Source organism: Podarcis tiliguerta (genome assembly GCF_965153285.1).
Source record: "Podarcis tiliguerta genome assembly, chromosome: 1".
Taxonomy (NCBI): domain Eukaryota; kingdom Metazoa; phylum Chordata; class Lepidosauria; order Squamata; family Lacertidae; genus Podarcis; species Podarcis tiliguerta.
This window is the reverse complement of record NC_139534.1, coordinates 5,493,141-5,515,365: the sequence shown is the minus strand read 5'-3', so window position 1 is coordinate 5,515,365 and position 22,225 is coordinate 5,493,141. Positions and strand designations below refer to the sequence as shown.

At 42.5% G+C, this 22,225-nt stretch overlaps 1 protein-coding gene across 1 annotated transcript in view; it reads right to left on the bottom strand.

The window, feature by feature from the left end:
* The window catches only part of DRC11 (dynein regulatory complex subunit 11), an 85,254-nt gene extending 64,255 nt beyond the window's left edge, over positions 1-20,999 (bottom strand). Inside the window, exons 1-5 of the mRNA XM_083403223.1 lie at positions 20,724-20,999; positions 19,478-19,805; positions 17,954-18,073; positions 12,745-12,936; positions 10,119-10,190 (exon numbers count right to left, since the gene is read on the bottom strand). Of these exons, the coding sequence (XP_083259349.1) occupies positions 10,119-10,190; positions 12,745-12,936; positions 17,954-18,073; positions 19,478-19,805; positions 20,724-20,734 (723 nt within the window). The 5' untranslated portion in view covers positions 20,735-20,999. The remainder of the gene's footprint in view (positions 1-10,118; positions 10,191-12,744; positions 12,937-17,953; positions 18,074-19,477; positions 19,806-20,723) is intronic.
* Between the last annotated feature and the right edge of the window lie 1,226 nt (positions 21,000-22,225).

Sequence of the window (22,225 nt, the reverse complement as noted above, 5' to 3'; positions counted from 1 at the left end):
CTTTGCAGGTTCTACCACAGCGGAAAGTGTGCCTGTGACTTCTGAGAGCTGCCACCATCTGAGGAGACACTGCTGAGCTAGATGGATCAATGGCTAACAGCTCAAGAGAGTTGCAGATGATCAGCTGCAGAGAGTGGATAAGCTGCCACAGAGCATTTCCTTTCTCAATACCATGCTATATGTGGGACCATCGATCACATTTTTTACTTTAAACAGATATTGGAAGACAAGTTTCTCATAGTCTATGATAGCACCGTAAGAACTTAAAGTCATCAGTTAATTCACAGATGGAAGATTGTCTGAATAGTGTGCATATGATCGTCACATTTTCATTCCATAAATGGATGCAGTGTTTCTCATGAGTAAAGGGTATTTCAACCAATTATCACCATAAAAGACACATCTCCCCATCCTTGAACCACTCCTGCCGATATTTTTACTATCAGTTTCACAGAGATTTTTGGAACTACAACTGGTTGACACAGCACTGACTGAAATGAGTCCAGTATCAAGTTTCCACATTAAAACAGTAGTAAACAGCCTGTACTATACATCTAAGGATGCATAGTAAATGCTGCTGGATCAAATTATTCCCAGTCTTAACTTAATCTTCTCAACATCAGGAAAGACCTGCTTCTTTAAAAATAAAACAGACAAAATCCCTGAATGTACACAGTGGATTACTATGAATGTTTCATTGTCAATTAGCAATACTGTAGAAAAATGCTTTAAGTGTTGGGTCATGGGACGCTTCATAAAGGCGGGTGAGAAGACTGCTGTTTAAGAAATGCAATGTTCATCCATGTCAGAAGGGTGCCTAGGATTTTTAAATTGAATTTCCCAATGTTTGCACTTCCCATTGGTTCTGTTTAATTAGTGAAGTATTGTTTCTAATTTGTTCACTTAAATTTTATGTGCACTGTTTAGTCAGTTGCTTCCTGGCATTTTCTTGCAGCTGGTAAGAGACTGTGAGAAAATCCACTTCCCCTGAGGGGGGAGAACTGTGGTAAAATGGATAAAATAAAAATTAAAAGAGTAAAATGCTTTAATAAAAAAATACTATAGATGTTTCCCATTATTTTAATAGCTTCATCTAAGAAAAAGTAAACCAGCATAGGGAGCAAAAGCTCAGCCTTCTTGCTGCTTTTATTACAACATTTCAAGAAAAGATGTTCATTTTTACCTACTACTGTGACTGTAGATGTTTTGGAAAAATTAATAGTTGAATCCTGTGCTCAACTTCACACTAGCCAGACTTCTGCATTGGTTCCATGTAGCCTCTGCTGACCCATCTGGACTCCCTGGGGGAGGAGCAGCCTTAGCCTGAGTATTAAACTCGCTCAGATTTCACTCCCAGCCAGTGGCGTAGCATGGGGGGTGCAGGGGGGGCCGGCCGCACCGGGCGCAACATCTGGGGGGGGGGCGCTCGCACTCACAGCTCTCTGCCCCTACCTGGCTCACTCACTCTCTCTCACTGCAGTGCTGGCTGTGCGAATCCGATCCGAGCCGCCGGGTCGCCGCCCACTGTGGAGGGGAGGGTGCCAGGCGTGCGGTGCGGTGCGGAGAGAGAGCGAGGGAGTATCTGGGGGAGGGACAGTGCAGCGGGGGGGGGCACAAATTACTTGCCTTGCCCCGGGTTAAAGGTAAAGGTAAAGGTACCCCTGCCCGTACGGGCCAGTCTTGACAGACTCTAGGGTTGTGCGCCCATCTCACTCAAGAGGCCGGGGGCCAGCGCTGTCCGGAGACACTTCCGGGTCACGTGGCCAGCGTGACATCGCTGCTCTGGCAAGCCAGAGCCGCACACGGAAACGCCGTTTACCTTCCCGCTAGTAAGCGGTCCCTATTTATCTACTTGCACCCCGGAGTGCTTTCGAACTGCTAGGTTGGCAGGCGCTGGGACCGAACAACGGGAGCGCACCCCGCCGTGGGGATTCGAACCGCTGACCTTTCGATCGGCAAGCCCTAGGCGCTGAGGCTTTTACCCACAGCACCACCCGCGTCCCCGGGTTAGGGGGCGCAAATTACTTGCCTTGCCCCGGGTGCTGACAACCCACGCTACGCCACTGCTCCCAGCCACCATACCAACATTCCCCTTCCACTCAGTGCCCAAGAATCAACTTCTGCACTGTCCATACTACAGCAGAGCATAGGTTTTCAACAAAATCTGCTGCACTCAAATCTAAATCCCGTAACAGATGATAGGGAGGATGGCCTCATGTCACACACAAAAGTGGGAACTTTGGTGACAGGAAGTATAGTTGAAAAGGCACTTGGCGCAAAAAACTCTAAATAATCTAGCATCACAATAAATTCAGAGCACTGCCACCACCTCTTCCTAGCTGCTTCCCCCCGCAAGAGCAGTTTTTGCCTTAGGGAAGGAAGATGGATGACTAGTTTAGGGACCACAGCAGAACTGCCAGTCATTCAAAGGGAGGGCTTGCATCTTCAGTTGCCACTGCTTGCAATAGTTGTCCCACGCCTAGTCCATCTAGCCCAACATGCTCCCAAAGTTGACAGCAATGCCTGAAGCTAATAATAATCTGCTGTTGCTTTCTAGTAAATAGTACTGTGTTCAGTTGTCCATTTGCTCAATTTGGAGCAATGCTATGGGAGCTATTTAAAACCAATTTAAATTCGCAGTATCCAGAATAATTGGAAGTCATCAATAAATGTAGCCATTTCACTGCTAAGGAGATCCCATCTCTCCATTATTCCTGCTTCTTCCTGTTCTTTGACCGGTTAGCAATCCATGAGTCTATCCTCGAATTACTGGTACATACTGTTAATTCGCTCAGGAACCTTTGAGTTTGTTACAAGTTTTTTGAAAGTCTAAATATGTCTACTGGATCCACGTGGTTGCTAATACTCTCAAAGGACTTAAATTTGAGGCAGGATTTTCCTTTGCAAAAGTGATGCTGATCCTTACTCAGAAAGAAATGTTTTATTGTATGTTTGATAAACTTAATAATGTTTACCACCAATTTCCCTAGGACAATAAACTAACTGCCCTGTAATTGTCCATATCTGCCTCTTGATATTTTAAAAAACATTTACGTTACATTGGCTATTTTTAAATCCTCTAAAACATAAGCCAATTTAACAAGTTGCTTGCTTTTGTTAAGACAACCAGTAGTTTCACCTTTGATTCCTATTGGAACTCTGGGATGGGTGTTATCTGGGCCTAGTGACATCAATTTTAATTCATTGGTAAGTCTAATAACTTCTCTTATCACTTTTTCACTCAGTTCCCTAGTCTCCATGCATTTGTGATATGCTCCTCAATTTCTGCCCCACTTCTATTAGTTTTGCCAGAATTGTGCTCCTTTCCATTCTCCTTAGACAAGAATTCACTTTTCTGGAGAAAAAAATGTTGCCTTATATAGTTCCTTAGGCATAGCTTATGAAGCACCCTGGCATTCTTTTGAACTTGTTGGTACCTTCTCTAAATTAAAGCATGCATTTTGAACTTCTATTGCCACGGTTCCAAACAAGGTTCTTGGAGATACCTGTTCCTATTGACACCTCCTTGCCTTTGATTGTCAGAATTTAAGGGTTAGATTTAAAAGTATCTTACAATTATTATTTTTTTTACTACTGATCAGTGTTGCTCCCATTCAACAGAGTAAGGAGACTGTGGCTGAGGCATCAAATGGAAATGTGGAGGCCAAACTAGACGTGAGCACAGTATGTGAGGCAGCAGAATGTGTTTCCCTCTTACATGACATGGAAGCTTAAGTAGGCACCTTAACTTAGCCTTTTCCCATGTATTTTGATGCATGAGTGAATTTGTAAGTACCACGTGAAATGAAATTGGCTTTTTGAAATCCTAGAACTGAATTCTTCATCTTCTTCTTAATAACCTGCTTTCATTGTGCCATTTTCAATTGTGCCCCAAGCTTCAGAATGCCTACTAAAATCTGTGCGTAAGCGATTGTGGGTATTCAAACCAAAGCAAACACTTGATCCTTTTACACTCTACCCATTATGTAGATTTCCTAAACCTGGGAGGTATTGCACCTATGCTTTTCCTTTAGAAATGCCTCATATTGTTACGTTCAAGCTTTTTCCTAGTTGTGCAAATTTCAAATTTGTTAACACACCCTATGAGCAGTTACTCATTTAAAAATAAATGTATACGTCTTAGATGCAGGCTGCATATTTAGTAGTATGTGATGGTCATATCAGCAGTAGAATAATACATCTTAATGAAGGTTTCCTATGTGAATAGAAACCATTATGTTTACAAGCTTCCTACAGTTAATGACCCAAAACAGGATAACGAAATTCACATATTTAGCTGGGTCCTCTGTCAGCAATAATATGCCTATTAATAATTGATGTTTCTGTAAAAATAGGCTGCAATATGCACTTCTCGTGTTTGTCAAATGATAGGACTATATGGCCCATTAACTTAAAATGCTTATCTAATGTTTGATGAGCTTTGTCTTAAACTGTTGTTTAAATTGATAAGGCAAAAGTGGACATTAGTCCATGAAACAAACCATTCCAGCCCATCAGTCACAAAGTATGCTTTGTTCTCGAAAAAACTCCTTATTTTCATTTTTAAAAATGGGAATTCGTTGGATTTCATGCATGATGGTCACAGTTTCGATTCACCTGAAAAATAAAAATAAACTCTGGTGTTGGCCCTAGGAATCTGCAGGTTGGCTGATAATTAACTCAGAGCAACAGTTCTGAATGTAGGGTGCTCAATAATGCAATAAAGAAATATTTTACCAATGTAATATGACAATGAGAGTTCTTGCTAAATTCACTAATGTTGCAATGAAATAGCTGCTTTCTTGATAACGTTCTAGGTGTGCTGTTAAACCTCTTTTACTAATGTAATCCCCTCATTCAAAGGAGATTACTAAAACAGTGCATGCTCAAAACAGGCCTGCCACACGCAGGAGCATACCTAGGGGTTGGGCAGCTTGGCTCCTGCCAAAGGTGCAGGCCCAGGGAGGCACAAAAACCGCCCCTCTCCACTCCGGTTTGGAGCCCGCCTGCCTGCCTGTGCATTCCCTGGGCCACTCCACTGCTCTGGGTGCCTTGGCAGAGGAATGAAACGGACAAGGCGGGCGCTGAAACAGCTCCTGGCCAAGGGCACATGGGAGCCTAGCTATGCCTCTGGCCACATGGGTTTCCCATGTGGCCAGAGGCATAGCTAGGCTTTGGAATTGCCAAAGGCTGATCGCCGAAGAATTGACGCTTTTGAATTATGGTGCTGGAGGAAACTCTTGAGAGTCCCATGGACTGCAAGAAGATCAAATGCATCCATTCTTAAGGAAATCAGCCCTGAGTGCTCACTGGAAGGACAGATTGTGAAGCTGAGGCTCCAATACTTTGGCCACCTCATGAGAAGAGAAGACTCACTGGAAAAGACCCTGATGTTGGGAAAGATGGAGGGCACAAGGAGAAGGGGACGACAGAGGACGAGATGGTTAGACAGTGTTCTCGAAGCTACAAACATGAATCTGACCAAACTGCGGGTGGCAGTGGAAGACTGGCGTGCTCTGGTCCATGGGGTCACGAAGAGTCGGACACAACTGAACGACTAAACAACAACAACAACCAAAGGTGTTACCCCTTTGATAGATAGGGCTCCTTTTTTTGCATGGCGGCAGCCTCTTGCTCACTTTTGGAAAATGCATAATTTACCAATTTTGTGTCTTTTAAGCTGCTTTCACTATATCACTAGTACAATAAGACCAATCCATATTTCTTGTACGCCTAGCGATTGCGTATCTCCTGAAAAGTAAAAAGGTGCCTTTTCCCACTTCCTCCCTCTAAAAAACTGCCTTGTCTCTATGGGAGTTTTAAAAATCTAATTTCACACACACCCAATCCCAATTCCCGCAAAGTGTTGCAGTTTAACACCAACAAGGAAAACCTTGCTAGCCTGCTTCAGAAGTCTTATAGTGCTCTATCCTTGTAAAGGATAACTTTTTTTTCTTTTCCAGGCTTGTGCTGCTAAGCTATACAGAGCAAAGGGGCTTAGGACCGGGGTTTGCTGTCACACCTGAACATGGTGCAGCTTGGGGACAAGAAGATTCCTAAATTTGGAATGCAATGTGAATCTCCTCCTCCTCTTTCTTTAAGGAACAGGTTTCCCCAGAATTTCATTCCTCTACGTCCTCTGGATTCCAAAGGTCCTGGTCCAGTTTATTTGACACAAGTTTTTTTCCAGGGAGCATCCTACTTTTTTGTGAAATGAAAAACCAGCAGATATATAAACAACGGTTATTTTAGAGTATAAAAGGATGTAAAGTAGTCAAAGTTTGGATTAATGAGATCAGTAACACAACAAGGAACTCTAAGAGAGTAACTGCAGAAAATAAATAAAGCCAAAATGGCATTTTCAGATATGCTTAATGAAACAGACATCTGACACCCCTGAGCTATCTTATTTTCCCGTTTGCAGGAGCTGAAGAATATTCACGCTCTACTTATTTATAGAGCTTGAAGTTTTGCTATAAGGAATCTAATTATTTCTTTGACCACAGTTTATATTATTTATAATGAGAGCCATTCTATGGAGAGATTTACTTTTCTAACTAGCTGAAGCACAAGAGGAAATAAAATACATTATTCAAGCCATGTAATTAAATATATATATATATATATATAAGATACACATTAAAAGAGACAGAGAGGAAAAGTTACTGAGGGTCAAATTATGTCCTTTCACATGAAAAAGCTGCATTTAAGTACATTCTAAAAGTGATTAAGAAAATAGTATTTGTATATGGTCATCCATAGCTCAGTTAGTCAAGAAGGGCTTGACTTTTTCCAGGACTTGAAACAGTATCTTTTCTGGGCAGCCACTCTAAGACTGTCTGCATGTCATACAAGGCAGACAGGAAATCATGTTTCCATGTACATGAGCTAACAGCAAAATATCTGACCTGCATGCAACTAACACCACCCATCCAAAACTTGTCTCTCCTCTCCACTGGCAAGGAATAAGGCCCTCCTACATGCTGAGGGCTGCTCTGGAGTGTTGAAGGTCTTGGGCCGGCTGGAGTTGGCTCCTTCATTATGCCAGCAAGAAAGCCACACAGGCTTTTAACAAGGGAGAGAGGCAGAGAGAAGCAAGGAAGAAAAGTGAAGTGAGAGATGGAGGAAAACTAGATTAAGAAATAGGGAAGGTGAGGACATAGTTTGACCCTGACTCCTGGAGCAGCAAGGACAGAAAAACTGTGGGGGGGGGGGAGCTCTCTCCCACGCAAGGAATAACGATGGCCTGATTTGTATAGTCCGGCCTCCTAGAGCAGAAGAAGCAACCCAGATGAGAATACAGTGGTGCCTTGCAAGACGAAATTAATTCGTTCTGCGAGTTTTTTCGTTCTACGAGTTTTTTCGTCTTGTGAAGCACCAATGTGTATCGACGGTTTCCCATAGGAATGCATTGGCGGTTTTTAAAAAAAGGCGCAAGACGTTTTCATCTTGCGAAGCAAGCCCATAGGGAAATCTGTCTTGCGAAGCAACTCAGAAAATGAAAAACTCTTTCGTCTTGCGAGTTTTTCGTCTTCCGAGGCATTCGTCTTGCGGGGCACCACTGTATCTTCCTCCCCCATAGGAAAAATTAGTCATTCTTACTAGACACGTCAGTATTTGTTTGAGGATAAGTTTAAAACAACAGAGGACCATGTGCAATTCATGTAACTCTGAATGCGTAAGAAAAGCAAGCCCTGCAAATAATTTTATAGTAATAAAAAAAAATATGCTGGTACAATCATATATCAAAGGGGGCTTGATCACTACCTGCTGCCCCACCCCACATGAACACCAACACGAACGTGCATGAGACCTACCAGGTTCCCCAAGTGTTCATGGAAGAGAACATGATCTTAAAGAGGATCACAACCAGGACTTATGAATAACAAAAGGCCATTTTTATTCTGAATTAATCCCACCCATACTCTCTTTACTGGATATTAATTGACTGGCAAGACACTAAGTGATTTAAATCTAGCATATCTAGACTAGCGTCCACTTCCCTGGTTCATCAGAGGGCCTTCTTGGCGGTGGCGCCCTCCCTTCAGATGTCAAGGAGATAAAGAATTAGACAACATTCAGAGGACATCTGAAAGCAGCCCTGTATCAGGAGGTTTTTAATGCTTGATATTTTTATTATGTTTTTAGTTATGATGTAAGCTGCCCAGAGTGGCTGGGGAAACCCAGCCTGATGGGCAGGGTATAAATATTTAATTAATTAATTAATTATGATTTAGCAGGACACATTCCTCTACCAATGGGAAGGCATCAGCCTATGGTTTAAAGGAGTCATCTTCCTTTTCCCACCCTGGTTCCTTGCAATTACATATGGGTGGGGAGTGAGACAGAAATTGTTGATAGAAATTGTGTTAATGCTAAGTATCTTTCTTTCTCACACATTTAGAGAGTATTTTTCGCCACTCTTCGAATATTTTTCAGAAACCCATTAGGCAGAGGAAGCTTTCTTTAAATGTTGGGCAGTGATAATAATAATAAATAACAACAACAATATCCAAATCATTTCTAGTGGGTGGCAGGGGTGTATGACTATGAGAAGTACCATTGATCCAACTTTTGATATGCTCTTCAATCACATCAATGTCATTTACAAGATTGGTTTGGAATAAATAGCACATTAAAACCTGCTTGTAATTTTTATTCTTAACCTCATTTCTGTAGGTATACCGTATGGGAGAAGTACCCATGCAAAGATTCCCATGGGGTTCAATAGGAGCCAATGTGGTGTAGTGGTTAAGAGCGGTAGTCTCGTGATCTGGGGAACCGGGTTTCGCATCTCCGCTCCTCCACATGCAGCTGCTGGGTGACCTTGGGCCAGTCACACTTCTCTGAAGTCTCTCAGCCCCACTCACCTCACAGAGTGTTTGTTGTGGGGGAGGAAGGGAAAGGAGAACATTAGCCGCTTTGAGACTCCTTCGGGTAGTGATAAAGCGGGATATCAAATCCAAACTCTTCTTCTCTTCTTTCCTCGCTCTCACATGCACTAGGAGTATCAGTGCCAGTGACTTTGCTGTGTTCTTTTTGGCCCCTGCCAAACAGCTTTAATCTGTTTTAGTCTATTCTATTGCAGCTTTAAATTATGGCTGTAAAATCTTTAGAGATAATTTTATTGTTTTACCTTTTTAAAATTCCACTGTGATGTTTTCTCCTACAACAAGTGGTATACCATGGTTAAGAAATAAATGGATGAAGTGTGGGGAATGAGCAGTCCCTTCCCCTGAGATGCAAGATGCTTCTGCCCTGGGGCAACAAAGTGTCGGTTCTACTAAGCGCTATGGGAATCCTCCCTGAGTGCTACCTCCGGAAGTGACAGAAAGACAGGCAAAACATAGCAAGGACTGTGCACAGATATCAAAGGAAATTGTAATATTTATTAACTTAAATGAGTCATATTCAGTACTGGTGTAGGAGAGAAGCTACTCTATCATCAATGTTAAAGGTAAAGGTACCCCTGCCCGTACGGGCCAGTCGTGTCCGACTCTAGGGTTGTGCGCCCATCTCACTCAAGAGGCCGGGGGCCAGCGCTGTCTGCAGACACTTCCGGGTCACGTGGCCAGCGTGACAAGCTGCATCTGGCGAGCCAGCGCAGCACACAGAACGCCGTTTACCTTCCCGCTGGTAAGCGGTCCCTATTTATCTACTTGCATCCAGGAGTGCTTTCAAACTGCTAGGTTGGCAGGCGCTGGGACCGAGCAACGGGAGCGCACCCCGCCGCGGGGATTCGAACCGCCGACCTGACGATCGGCAAGTCCTAGGCGCTGAGGTTTTACCCACAGCGCCATCCACATCCCTGTATCATCAATGTTAGGTGATGACTTAAGGAGCAGCTGTGCAGCTGACATTTCTCTCCTCATTTGCCACTTAGTGGTAGTAGTGATATACTACATTCACCCCTGACCCAAATTATCACTTTTCTGTTCTTATTTTGGTTAGGTATACAGTATTTGTAATGACAACTGGGAACTGTTTTGATGTAGACATTTATTCTTGTTAGCAGGTAACCTTTATAACACAGAGTTTTAGAACACCCATTTGATAGCATCTGAAATCTGGAATTATTTAAAATGGCAAATTGGAAGGAAAGGTACATGAAGACTCACCATCCCTAGAAATACCATTTCTTCTTCTCTGAGTTTCAAACTTTTCTTCCACTGGGCATATCCACGCCAAAGCTGAATTTGGAATACAAACCTAATGAGATTAATTGCCCTTTTTACAACTTCCTGCACAGCAGCAAGGGGAAAAACAAATAGAGGAAGGAAAAAACAGACTCCAAATCTAGCAATGTATCATTAACAGTTACCATCTGGGGGTTTTGGCATTGGGTCTTAATCTTTCCTGCTTTGTTTGTAGTGTAATTTGGAGGTGATAATTCTGTGAATTCATTTGGAATTTGTATGATTTATCTTTTAACCCATTTTAATCCTTTATTTCTCTCTGTCTTTTCAAATAATTTTGCACAACACTATGCACACAAATGCTATGTAAAGAAATGACTTAATCATTGAAGCTACATCCTTTTTCCACAAAAATACTTTTCAAATGCAGAAGTAATGTACAGTTGTAAGAATTGAAGGAAATTCTTAAGCTTTCATCAAAAAGCGTTTTACGATCATAGGGTAACATCCAACTAATTCATACTCAGGGTAGACACATTCAAATTAATAATTTTCCCCCAATGAGTCTGCTCCAAGGATAAATAACATCACCCATACATATTTACATTGATTGATATCAAGAACAATTTTCCCATAACACATTTTCTGCAAATATGAGGGTTGGATTTATATTTTTAAATAAAAACTAGAATGTTTTTCGATCTTCTAGCAAGAGCCCATGGGTTTTCCAGCTGTTTCAGGGGCTGCATGTGCTCCACAGGGCTGTGGTTGCCCATTCTTCTAGGCATAAAAAATCTGTTTGCCATTCAATGTCTTAGGAAGCTTACTCCTTCAATATTATCACAAGTTTTTCATTTAAAAACAAAGGCAACTCAGCTTTCATTTGAAATATTCCCAGTCAGTCGAGGGTTACAAGGAAGATTTGAAGACATGAATCCTGGTGGCTTCAAGTACCATCCCTTGAATGCATTCAGTGACACGACTTCTTACAAATATTACAATATTATGATATATCTTTCTTTATATCTTATAAGTTACCTGATATATTTGTTTACTAAAAATTGTTAAGTGAGCAGAATATTTTTGGCAATTTACAATTCTTCCCTATTGTTGTAAGTGCCCCTATCCTGCCAAAGATGCCATTTTTATCAGAGAAACAAACAGCTCACCAAACAGCTGTTTGGCAACGTCACAGCAGATTTCAGTATTGTAGAATCCATTGTCTTGGAGTTGTTGTTTCCCCCAGTTCCTCCTGGCTCAATCAACTGAGCCAGGAAGAACAGAAAACTATAGTGCCTGGGTGTGTCAAAGCATACTCTGGAGCATAGAACGTGTGCAGAGGAGGCACCTAGGATGATCAAGGGTCTAATAGCCAAGCCTTATGAGGAACAGTTGAAGGAGCTGGGTATGTTTAGCCTGGAAAAGAGGAGCCTCAGAGGAGATATTATAGCCATCTTCAAATCTCTGAAGGGCTGTCACATGGAAGGTGGAGCAAGCTTGCTTTCTCCTGACCTAGAAGGCAGGACTCAAACCAATGCTTCAAGTTAGAAGAGAGGAGAGTCCGACTAAACATCTGGAGGAACTTTCTGACAGCAAGAGCTGTTCCACAGTAGAACGGTCTCCCTCAGGAGGTTGTGGATTCTCCTTCCTTGAAGGTTTTAAAGCAGAGGTTGGTTGGCCATCTGTCAGGGGTTCTTTAGCTAGGATTCCTGGATTGCAGGGGGTTGGACTAGATGACCCTTGGGGGTATCTTCCAGCTCTAAGATTCTATGGCCAGATCTAGACACATCAAAGAAACATTTCAATTAAATGTGTTGCAAACTGTGTACAGTGGTACCTTGCTTTACAGCCATAATCCGTTCCGGAGGTCCATTTGTAAACCAAAACAGGTTGTAACCCAAGGCGCGCTTTCACCAATGGGGCCTCAAAAAAAAATTGTTTGTAATCCCCCCAAAAAACGGGTTGTAATCCAAAAAAAGATTGCAAACCGGGACACCACTTCTGGGTTTGACGTGTTTGTAATCCAAGACGTATGCAAACCAAGGTACCACTGTATGAGAAATCGCGTTGGGAAAAAATGGAACTCCACAGCGCCATCTGGTGTCACAGTGTTATAATGCATAAACAACACATATAAAACACTTTTTCTTTACCAATCTAGCAGAGTCCTATGATTCTATTGTCACCCTCCAGCACCACAGTTGTGCGGTGGCAGCTTCCAGAAAGATCTTGCAGGAGTTCCACAAGACCTCACCAGAAGCTGCTGCCTCCAGAGCCACACAACCCTGGTAAGGGAGGTGGTAGCACATTTGAGGAGCAGGAAGAAGTAATGACAGCAGGAAGCTATTGGCAGCAGAATAAGGGATTATCACAGATCCAGGCTTTCCAAGCTTTTTCTTACAGAACTTTCATAAAGAACCCCGAGCTTTCTCCAAGAGACCTCTAAAAACATCTCAGAAAAACCAAGTCAATGAACAAAGCATGCCAGGATTAGAAGAGATTGTGGATTACTAGTTTAAATATAGATTATTCTCTTTTTCCAAAGGCAACTAAACATGCATTCCATTTTCATAGCAATATATCTCTGATTAAAAAGAAGATATTTTACCTTCTGAATGAATAACACAGCACCATCTATATCTAGGCCTTTCTCACCCGTAAGCCTGGCTAGCCTCTCTCTCTTTTCTTCCAGATAGATTTGCTTCATGAATGTAGCCCGGAGTCGGCCCTGACGAGCCCGCTCAGCTATTTGAATGGTTCTAATCGCTTCTTCTAAGGACATGAGCTTCACATCTTTTTTCTATAACATAAAATGGAAGCATAGGACAAAAATAAATACATTGTCTTTATCCTGTCCAAGAGGAATTCCAATTAAACAACGTCGCTCTTTCCTATTTCTTTGCAGAAATGTGTCAGGTGCACAAAATTCCATCAGAATGCATGTATTTTATACTCCTGCATTTATGCTCCCCACTTTTTCTTTGCTGCTATGGCAGCATACTAGGTATCAGAAGCCATGGGAAGCTTTTCAGCACACCAAAGTCCTTTCAGTGGATGTCAGACACCCTGGAAACATTTCCCAGGTTCTCTAGAACCTATGAAGGCAGGAGGGAGACATGGGAAGAAGTGTCCTTTTGACTCAGATGACAATGTGCACCACAGAACGGCTCACAAGGCTGTAATGTTTGCCTCAGATTAAAGGCAAATGTTACAAATTAAAAAAACCCTAAGGTTTAGAAGAAGGAGGAAGACATTACAAACTTCAGCAATGTCAGTAACTTCTACTACGTTTTATTAAAATTTACATGCATAAACTTCCTGCTTCTTCCAAACCCCTGTTAGAAAATCTATGTATAAGTACATTATTTATAACTAACAAGAAAAATAATGCATGTGGATTGCAAGGTAATCAGGAATGCGAAATCAGGGAAGTTGCCAGGGCTGGATGGACTGTCAGCCTGCTATTACAAGAAAATGAAAGAAGCTATATCTCAACCTTTAAAAGAAGTGATGAACGATATACTAACCAAAGGAAAAATACCAGAGACTTGGAAGGAAACCAATACAGAACGCTAATCCCCAAATAGTGGACACACTTAACACTCATCTCAAACTACAGATCAATTTCATTACTTAATAACGATTACAAACTCTTTGCAGCCATCTTAGCGGAAAGACTAAAAAAGACCCTGAGAGAAATAATCCATGAGGACCAAGCAGACTTCCTTCCCGGACGACAGATAAATGACAATATAAGAAACCTTATTAATAGAATAGAATACCTAGAAGCTAGAAACAGAAAACCAGCAGTACTTATGCTAGTAGATGCAGAAAAGGCATTTGACAACATCTCTTGGAGCTTTATGAAAACACAAGTTAACTTAATGGGTCTTGGAGAAGCATTTTGCAGAGGAATAGAGGCAATATATTTGGAGCAGCGAGTCAAACTTATCATTAACAGCAATATCACAGATAGTTGCAACATAATGAAGGGGACAAGGCAAGGGTGCCCACTGTCCCCACCGCTATTTATTCTAGTATTAGAAACCCTGAATAGGAAAATAATAGAGGACGAGAGGATAAGAGGTATAGTAGTATGGGGAAAATCCTACAAATTAAAAGCTTTTGCAGATGACCTCATTATAACCACAGAAAACCCAAAAGAAAATTTAACAAGACTGTTGGAACCGATGAACGAATTCAGGCAGGTGGCGGGTTTTAAACTCAATAGCAAAAAACCGAAATTACTGGTAAAAAATATGGGGATCCAGGAAAAAAGTGAATTACAAGAAATTTGTGGTTTGGAAATTAGCAAAAAAAAAAAAAAAAATAATACCTGGGTATATGGCTCATGGCAAAAAATATTATTCTATTTCAGGATAATTACTGTATTTATGTGTATATACTGTGTATAACATGACCCCGTGTATAAGACTACCCCCCCCCCCTTTTTAACATTATTTTTTAGTAAAAAAACCCTAGTCTTATACACGGAAAAGTACGGTACGTTAAGACCTGGAAGGAGTTAAAAAATTATTTTGAGATTTGGAGCAGGTTAAACATCTCCTTTGGGGGAAGAATTTCTACAATAAAAATGAATGCGCTCCCAAAAATGATCTTTCTGTTCCAATCAATTCCCATGATCAGGGGGAGCAAGCTGTTTCAAAGATTGGCAGAGGGACATCTCAAGATTTATCTGACAGGGTAAAAACTCCAGGATTAAGCACAAGCTATTAACTGATGTTACTGCCAGATCTGAAACTCTATCATGAGGCAGCTTGTCTCTCCTAGATCTGGGAATGGTTGACGCTACAAAACACTGATTTGCTGGATCTGGAATGATTCGATAATCAGTACGGTTGGCATGCTTATCTAGGATATGAAAAGGCTTCTTGAACCACATGGTTTGGAAATCGTTATATATGGCGTGGGCTAAGTATAAGGACTTACTAGAGCCAAAAACGCCATGGAGGCTATCCCCAACAGAAGCATTCTCGGTAAAGAAAAAAACACGAGAGGTAATTGTCAACTCACCAAGATTTATTGGAAGAAAAGGAAAATAGGCTAAAATTTAAAAAATTGGAAGAAATCCGAACCCATTTAACAGATTGGTTGCAAATGAACAAAAGGCTTTTCCACAGAACTTTCAAGACTCAAGAAAGATTTAATTAAAAAAACCCCGCTCTCTTAAAATGTACAGACTTCTCCTTGACTGGGAGGTCAAGGAGGAAGAAGTAAAATCAGTTACGGCCCAATGGGCCAGAGATTTTGGTTACAATAGCCAAATGGAATCATGGGAAAGGTTATGGAGGGAGGACCTGAAATTCACTGCGTGCTATGATTTGAAAGAGAATTTCATGAAAATGCTTTACTGATGGTATCTAACACCTGTATAATTGGCCAAAATGTATAAAACCAGGTAAAGCATTTGTTGGAGATGCAGGGAAGTGGAAGGCACGAGGATCCACATGTGGTGGAACTGCAAAAAAAAAAAAAAAAAAAAAAAAGGAATTCTGGGATACAATATATAATGAGCTTCAGAAAATATTTAAATGTTCCTTCCCTAAGAAGCCTGAAGCCTTTCTGCTGGGTATAATGAGTAATGAAATTCCGAAAAAATTAAGAAGAATTTTTATGTATGCAATAGCAGCAGCAAGAATTCTAATGGGAAAAGGATGGAAAGGAGACTCAATTCCTTCCAAATCAGATTGGCAGACCAAAATGTTAGAATATGCAGAGCTAGCAAGAATGACAGCAAGACTCTGAGATGATACAGATCAGATATTTAATAGAGACTGGGGCATTTACAGAGTATAACTAAAAGAACATTGTAAAAATCTAAATTCTTTGGCAGGCCTGAATTGACTTCTGCATGAAGTAAGAGAATTTTACAAAACCAATACAACTGAAATAACTTAGGAGAGAGAAAGGAAAGTGTATAGGAGAAAATGTAATATAAGAACCACAATGAAAGTCATGTTGGAATTAGTTACCGTATGTATGAATCTAAAAAAAATTTGTAATATGTATCGATTTTGGATTGTTTTTGTTGACTGTTTTGTTTTGTTTTTAAAATCAATAAAGCATTTTTTTAAAAAGAATTCCAAGATAATTCACAGCCTGATCTAAACAGGTTATTTTATAATATTATTTTTGTATTGGACCATTTACATGGTGCATTATATAAGACAATAAAAGCAACACACTCCTGAATGAAGGGGCTCACCATTTATAATTTACCAGAGGGGGAAATACTAACAGGAATATCTGTCTAGGATACAGTAATCATGCAACCAACTGACAGCACTCCCCATTCCTGGATCATAATTTTGCTTTGTCTCCATCAACTCAGGAAACAAGATAACTTTGTTACCTAAAAATCCTAATATCTGCTCTCTGTCCAAATGTCTAGCACTCCTGCAGGGAAAGGTATGCTGTGAGGACTCAGAAACAGGATGACAGATGTAAGAGGTGAATGGATCATGGGCCTTCCTTGGGTGCTCCAGAATCTACCACTATCCCTGTATTAAGAGTTGGTCTAATCATGTGGCAGAATGAGACAACTATTTCAGGTGGTGCTGAGTGGCATCCATCTGTCTCAAGAGAAAATGGAGTGCACCTCCAGGGGTGAAGTCAAACCGCTGCATTAGCAGCACCAAAGTGACTGCTCCAGGATGCAGCGTGTATGGAGGTCCTGGGCAAAACCCCTCTCAGCCTCGCTGATGGAGCCCAAAGGAAATCAGAGTAAGACATTTGGCACCATCAAGACTGCGGGAGTTGCCAGAAAGTGGCCTACTGTCCAACTGTCTTAAGGACTCCATTCCAGATTTGTGTCGGATTTGCTCCTTAGCCTTTTCTTCTCCCACAAGTCAGCAGAGGTTTAAAATCAGAGCTTTCCTTCTCCTAGAGGGCTCCTTTGCCAGGTTGATGAGCCACGTCTGCCCCTCACTTCCCTCTACAGCACATGCAGAATCCACCTTCCTGACCACTGGGTCCACTGTTGGTCTCGTCTGCTCAATGCGCCAGAGCCTCTCTTTGCATGTAGCGGAAGCCCCTAACTCACTGAGGGTTTGAGAGGCATCAGCCACCCTCACCTGGTTTAGCCGGCCAGTCAAAGGCATTTCCTGGGGTGTGGCTGACAGCTTCCAGGAGCCACAGGTGAGAGCTGAGTGCAGGGTGGGGGCAAAAGGTGAACAAAGGTGTTCCCCCCACAGAGGCACTACCCCTCCCCAATACCCCATACACCTCTCAGGTGCAAACTGGAGCATTCCTGGACCACCGCCTAGCCCGCCTTATTATTGCCTGGTTATCTCACCAGCTGGCCCTCCTGCTACGGCTGGTATCCCTGGTCACCCAACCTGGGAGGCCTTAGGAGTCGTTACTCAATGCAATATATTCCGGCCAAGGTGGCCAAGAGACATCACTGTGGTTTGCCACAGTCGCTAAAACTGTGCTTTAAACTTTGGAAATGTTATAACATTTTAAAGTACGCTCGACATCTTTCTTTACTAGGTTTAAGGATGAATTCTAGACACTGCACTGATGGCAGCGCAGGCACTCTCCTGGCACCTCTCCCAGAAGGCCTGGCTGCGAGGAAGGATGCTCTTGGCCCTTCCAAGAGTGAGTAAGTGAAGAGCAGGGACTGGAAGAGAAACTGCCTCTGCTATCACCACTAAGGCATCAGATAAACAAGGGTGGAGAAGATGAATAGGAATAGGAATGGGTCAGCAATGGCAGCAGAGGAAGAAGAGGACAGCAGGAGGTAGAACCATCTCTTGCAGCAGCCCTGCCTGAACTGATGACACAGATATACTCACAGGTTCGCCATCATACATCCCAGCATCAAGCATTATCTGAGCAAGGATTTTCTCCCTCTCTTTCAACACCTTTATTTTCTCCTTAATAAAGTACCTTGGGATTGGAATTTCAATGTTTTCCTATTGGAGAGGAAAAGTTAATTTTGTAAATCATGCTGGTCATTCAATGAATACAATTTCTCTACAAAACAGTCAAAAGTGCCCAATTAAACATACATTTCTGGGAATGCTGAATTATGGATGTGCATAAAAGTTGCTATTATTCTGCAATTGTCTTAACTTATTTCAGCAATATATAATCCCAATGAAGGGATTCCTGAATCTGGTTATGTTGCCTTTCAGTTGTCTTATACTGAGTGCTCGGCTATGAAATGGGATATAAATCAACAAGATAATGTGATATATGAACACTTGAAGATGCTAATAAAAGCACAAAAGGTACTGCATCGGGCTGCAGTACAGAAGATACCTGTTGAGTGTACTTATTCATTACTAATTATTGCATAAGAAATCCTTAAGTGCAACCCACTGTTGGAAAGAGCAACTTATACTAACATAATAGGCTGTAGAATGCCAAAGCTGTGTTATTTATATTTGAACATCACTCACAAATACTATCTTGGTAATCTGCCTTTACAGGTAAAATAAGAGAATGCTATAACTTCAATATGTTGTCTAGAAATTAGCTATACAATTTCTTTAATGTATTGTATTTCTTGCTTGGATAAAGTGCTTACACGGATCAGGGCTAGCCAAAGACACAGATGTGGGTATTTCTGCATGTGGGAGAAGAATGAGACATTTATGGTTTGCTAACCCTTAGTACAGGGGATGCACCACTGATAGGCTATTTTCCCTCAAACCACCCTGGTGAAAGAGTCTTTTGAAAACTGCTTTTGGAACTTAGGGGTTCTCAAGGAGCAATCTGAAGGTTCTCAGTAGCCATCTTTTGTAAAGGTAGCTTTGTGTGAAGAATGTAAACATAGCTTATGTGGTGAATTTACAGTTTAACATCTTTTTTAAAATGAAAGTTTGATGCAGTTCACGATGTGGGCAACAGGTGGAGCTGTATGAGAGAAATAAATTAAATCCGTGATTCTCAATGAGGCTTGCGGGGGTATTATCAGCTCCCCCCACCCCAACTCACTGAAGCCCAGTTTTTGTATGTGTTCCTTGATTACAGGTGAAGGTGATATGTCTCCGCTTAGGTCCATCCTTACTATCTTCTTTGCACTTGGTAGCCAGGGCTTAGATTTAACCTGCTGTGGGTTGGAGCAGCTTTTTGCATTTCTATGGTGAAACTGAAAAAACCTCACATACTATAGTTGAAAAATGGAAGTGGAACCAAGAACCAAGTATTCAATGGAGTGGGGCTCTTTGAATTTTTTTCACGTGATTTTTACAACTGAGAACAATTGGACAGCTATATTAAGATGAACAAAAGTCAGCTATTTAAAGAAAACAAACAGTTATTTAGGATTTGATTCTACAATATGAAAAGCAACATGAAGGGACTATACTTACAGGAGCCAGCTTAAGATCTTGTAAAATGTCATCAAAGTAATGATATTCTGACAACTCCAGCTCCACCATTTCATTCTTTAACTCCAAAATACGACCCATTACTCCATCAAGCATTTGCCGAATAATTAAACGCTTTTGTGGGTGAACAATCTGGTCGTAAGCAGCTTCCAAATTTCGAAATATCTGCACATACTTGACGTAGAAAGTGCCTAGCATTTGAAACACTACTTGGCGATCTTTCAGTGGTTTGTGGGATTTCTCTTCTATCTCCTTCTGTAACAAGCAGTTGAGGGACTCCTGGGCTTCCGCCCACATTTTATTGTAAGTGCTAATAAAGTGGGTTGGGGGGTTGGGGAAGAGAACACTTTAGTACATACAAAGAGAATGAAGTAAAATGTGGCAAATAGTGCAACCCTATTCATGTCTACTTAGAAGTAAGCAGCACCAAGTCTAAGGTTACCAGATATTTTTCAATGAATCTGGGGACACTTTTCAGCTTCAATGGATTTTGTATGGGGACTGACTTGTAAATCTGGGGACTGTCCCCAGGAAACGGGGACGTCTGGTAACCTTAACCAAGTCCGATGGGATCCACAGGTACTTACATTTAACCAATGTTGAATGGGATTACCGCCCCCCCCCCCCCAAAATGCAGGTCTGTGGCTTAGTGGTTTTTTTTGCACCTGGCTTTGACCCTGGATGCCCAAGAGTCAGCTACAGCCAGAGGGCCTTGGCCCAGCTGAAATGGGTGTGCCAATGACACCTGTTTCTGGAGGAAGCAGATCTTGATTATTGCATTGCACTTTACATAAGGGGTGCATTTGAAACTGGGCAACTCCTTGGTCCAGAATGTTAACGGGGGAAACTTTTCAGAGCATGGCTCGCCTAATGGAACAGCTGCACTGGCTTCAAAGTTGGTTCTAGGCAGAATTCAGAGTATTTGTGATGACGACGTTGAAAGGCCAAAGTAATTTCGGATTGCCTTCTTCCGTGCAAAGCGACCCAGCTATTCGGATCATCTTCAAGGAGCACTTGAGCTCCTGAATCGTACTGTAATACGTGTCTCTTACAAATATGCACCTAGGGGAGAGTTTTCCCTTGGGGCGAACCAGAGGCTGAACTCTGCCGGGATCGGGCCCTTCCTCGGAGGCGCCTCTGCTAGGAAAGAGGCTTCTGGGCCCCGAGGAGCGAGCCAGCCTCCTTCTCGCCGCGAGCGAGCCAGGCGCCGGGGCAGAGTCGCACTTACTTGTGGGACATGGCGGCGGCGGCCCCGACTTCCCTTCCTGGCGGGCTCGACGAAGTGGGGCGCCGCGGACCCTGTTCCTAGAAGGGGGGGGGCGGCTTGTTAGAAGGCTCTTTCCGCACGAAGCCAAGCCGCCCCCGCCGGGCTCCGGGTTTTGCACGGCCACAGCCGCAGCCTTCGCCTCTTGCTCCAGGCGCTGCTTAGCAACGGGGCGCCAGGCCCAGCCAGGCCCGCGGCGGCGGAGGCGCCCCGGGAGGTTGCTATGGGAACGCCCGGAGGCGGAGGGGGCGAGGGCGGCCCGCGGGGCAGCAGCCACGTGACTCCTGGGGGGGGCTGTCTCCGGTCCCCCCCCCGCCGGGCTGCCTACCTGCTCTGCTGCTGCTGCTGCTATGCCCCCCCCCCCCCAAACACTAAGGCAGAAGAGCAAGGAAGTGATGGGTGGGCCATGCTGCCTCTTCGCCTTTATTAAGCATTTTGTATTTTTATTTTGGGTTTTTTTACACAAAAAGTAAAACAGAACAAAACTAAAAAAGAAGAAAGCAAAAAAAAAAAAAAAAATACACAATACAACACAACACAAAACCAACAGAATAATAATAATAAAAAAACCATTAATAAAAACAGTTTCATCTTTATGATATTTCTTTCATTTACTTGTTTCTCGACTTCCCCAAACCTCCCTTCACTGTATTCCAAAACACCTATTTGATCAGCAAGTCCCTATCCTCTGTCTTAATTAATCCTTGTCTTAATTTTAACCTCTTTGTATAACTTAGTCTCCTTAACATCGTAAATCATTAAATCTTTAAATTTTACGACTTTTATTTTGTGTTTCTATGCTGTGCAGCGCCCTGAGGGCGATGTGTACATATGTCATAACTAAACAATATTTATGATTATGATTAATTAAATTTATATATCGCCGAGGAGTATACATCCGTAGATCTCACAGCATGAAAATACAAGATAAAAACACCAAAGTACGTAATAAAAACAAGAACAAAAAGCCACTAACCAATAACTCCTCTTCCCCCATCCACTCCCACAACCACATTTAAAAGGGTATAAAGGTAAAGGGACCCCTGACCATTAGGTCCAGTCGTGACCGACTCTGGGGTTGCGGCACTCATCTTGCTTTATTGGCAGAGGGAGCCGGCGTACACCTTCCGGGTCATGTGGCCCGCATGACTAAGCCAATTCTGGCGAACCAGAGCAGCACATGGAAACGTTTACCTTCCCGCCAGAGTGGTGCCTATTTCTCTACTTGCACTGTGTGCTTTCGAACTGCTAGGTTGGCAGGAGCAGGGACCGAGCAACGGGAGCTCACCCTGTCGCGGGGATTCGAACCGCCGACTTTCTGATCGGCAAGCCCAAGAGGCTCTGTGGTTTAACCCACAGCCCCACCCGCGTCCCTTAAAAGGGTATAAGAGGACGTTAATAAAAGACAGGGTGGTGCTGGATGTGGGGGGGGGCAGCATGTGTCCCCCCCAAACAAGGAGCTTGCC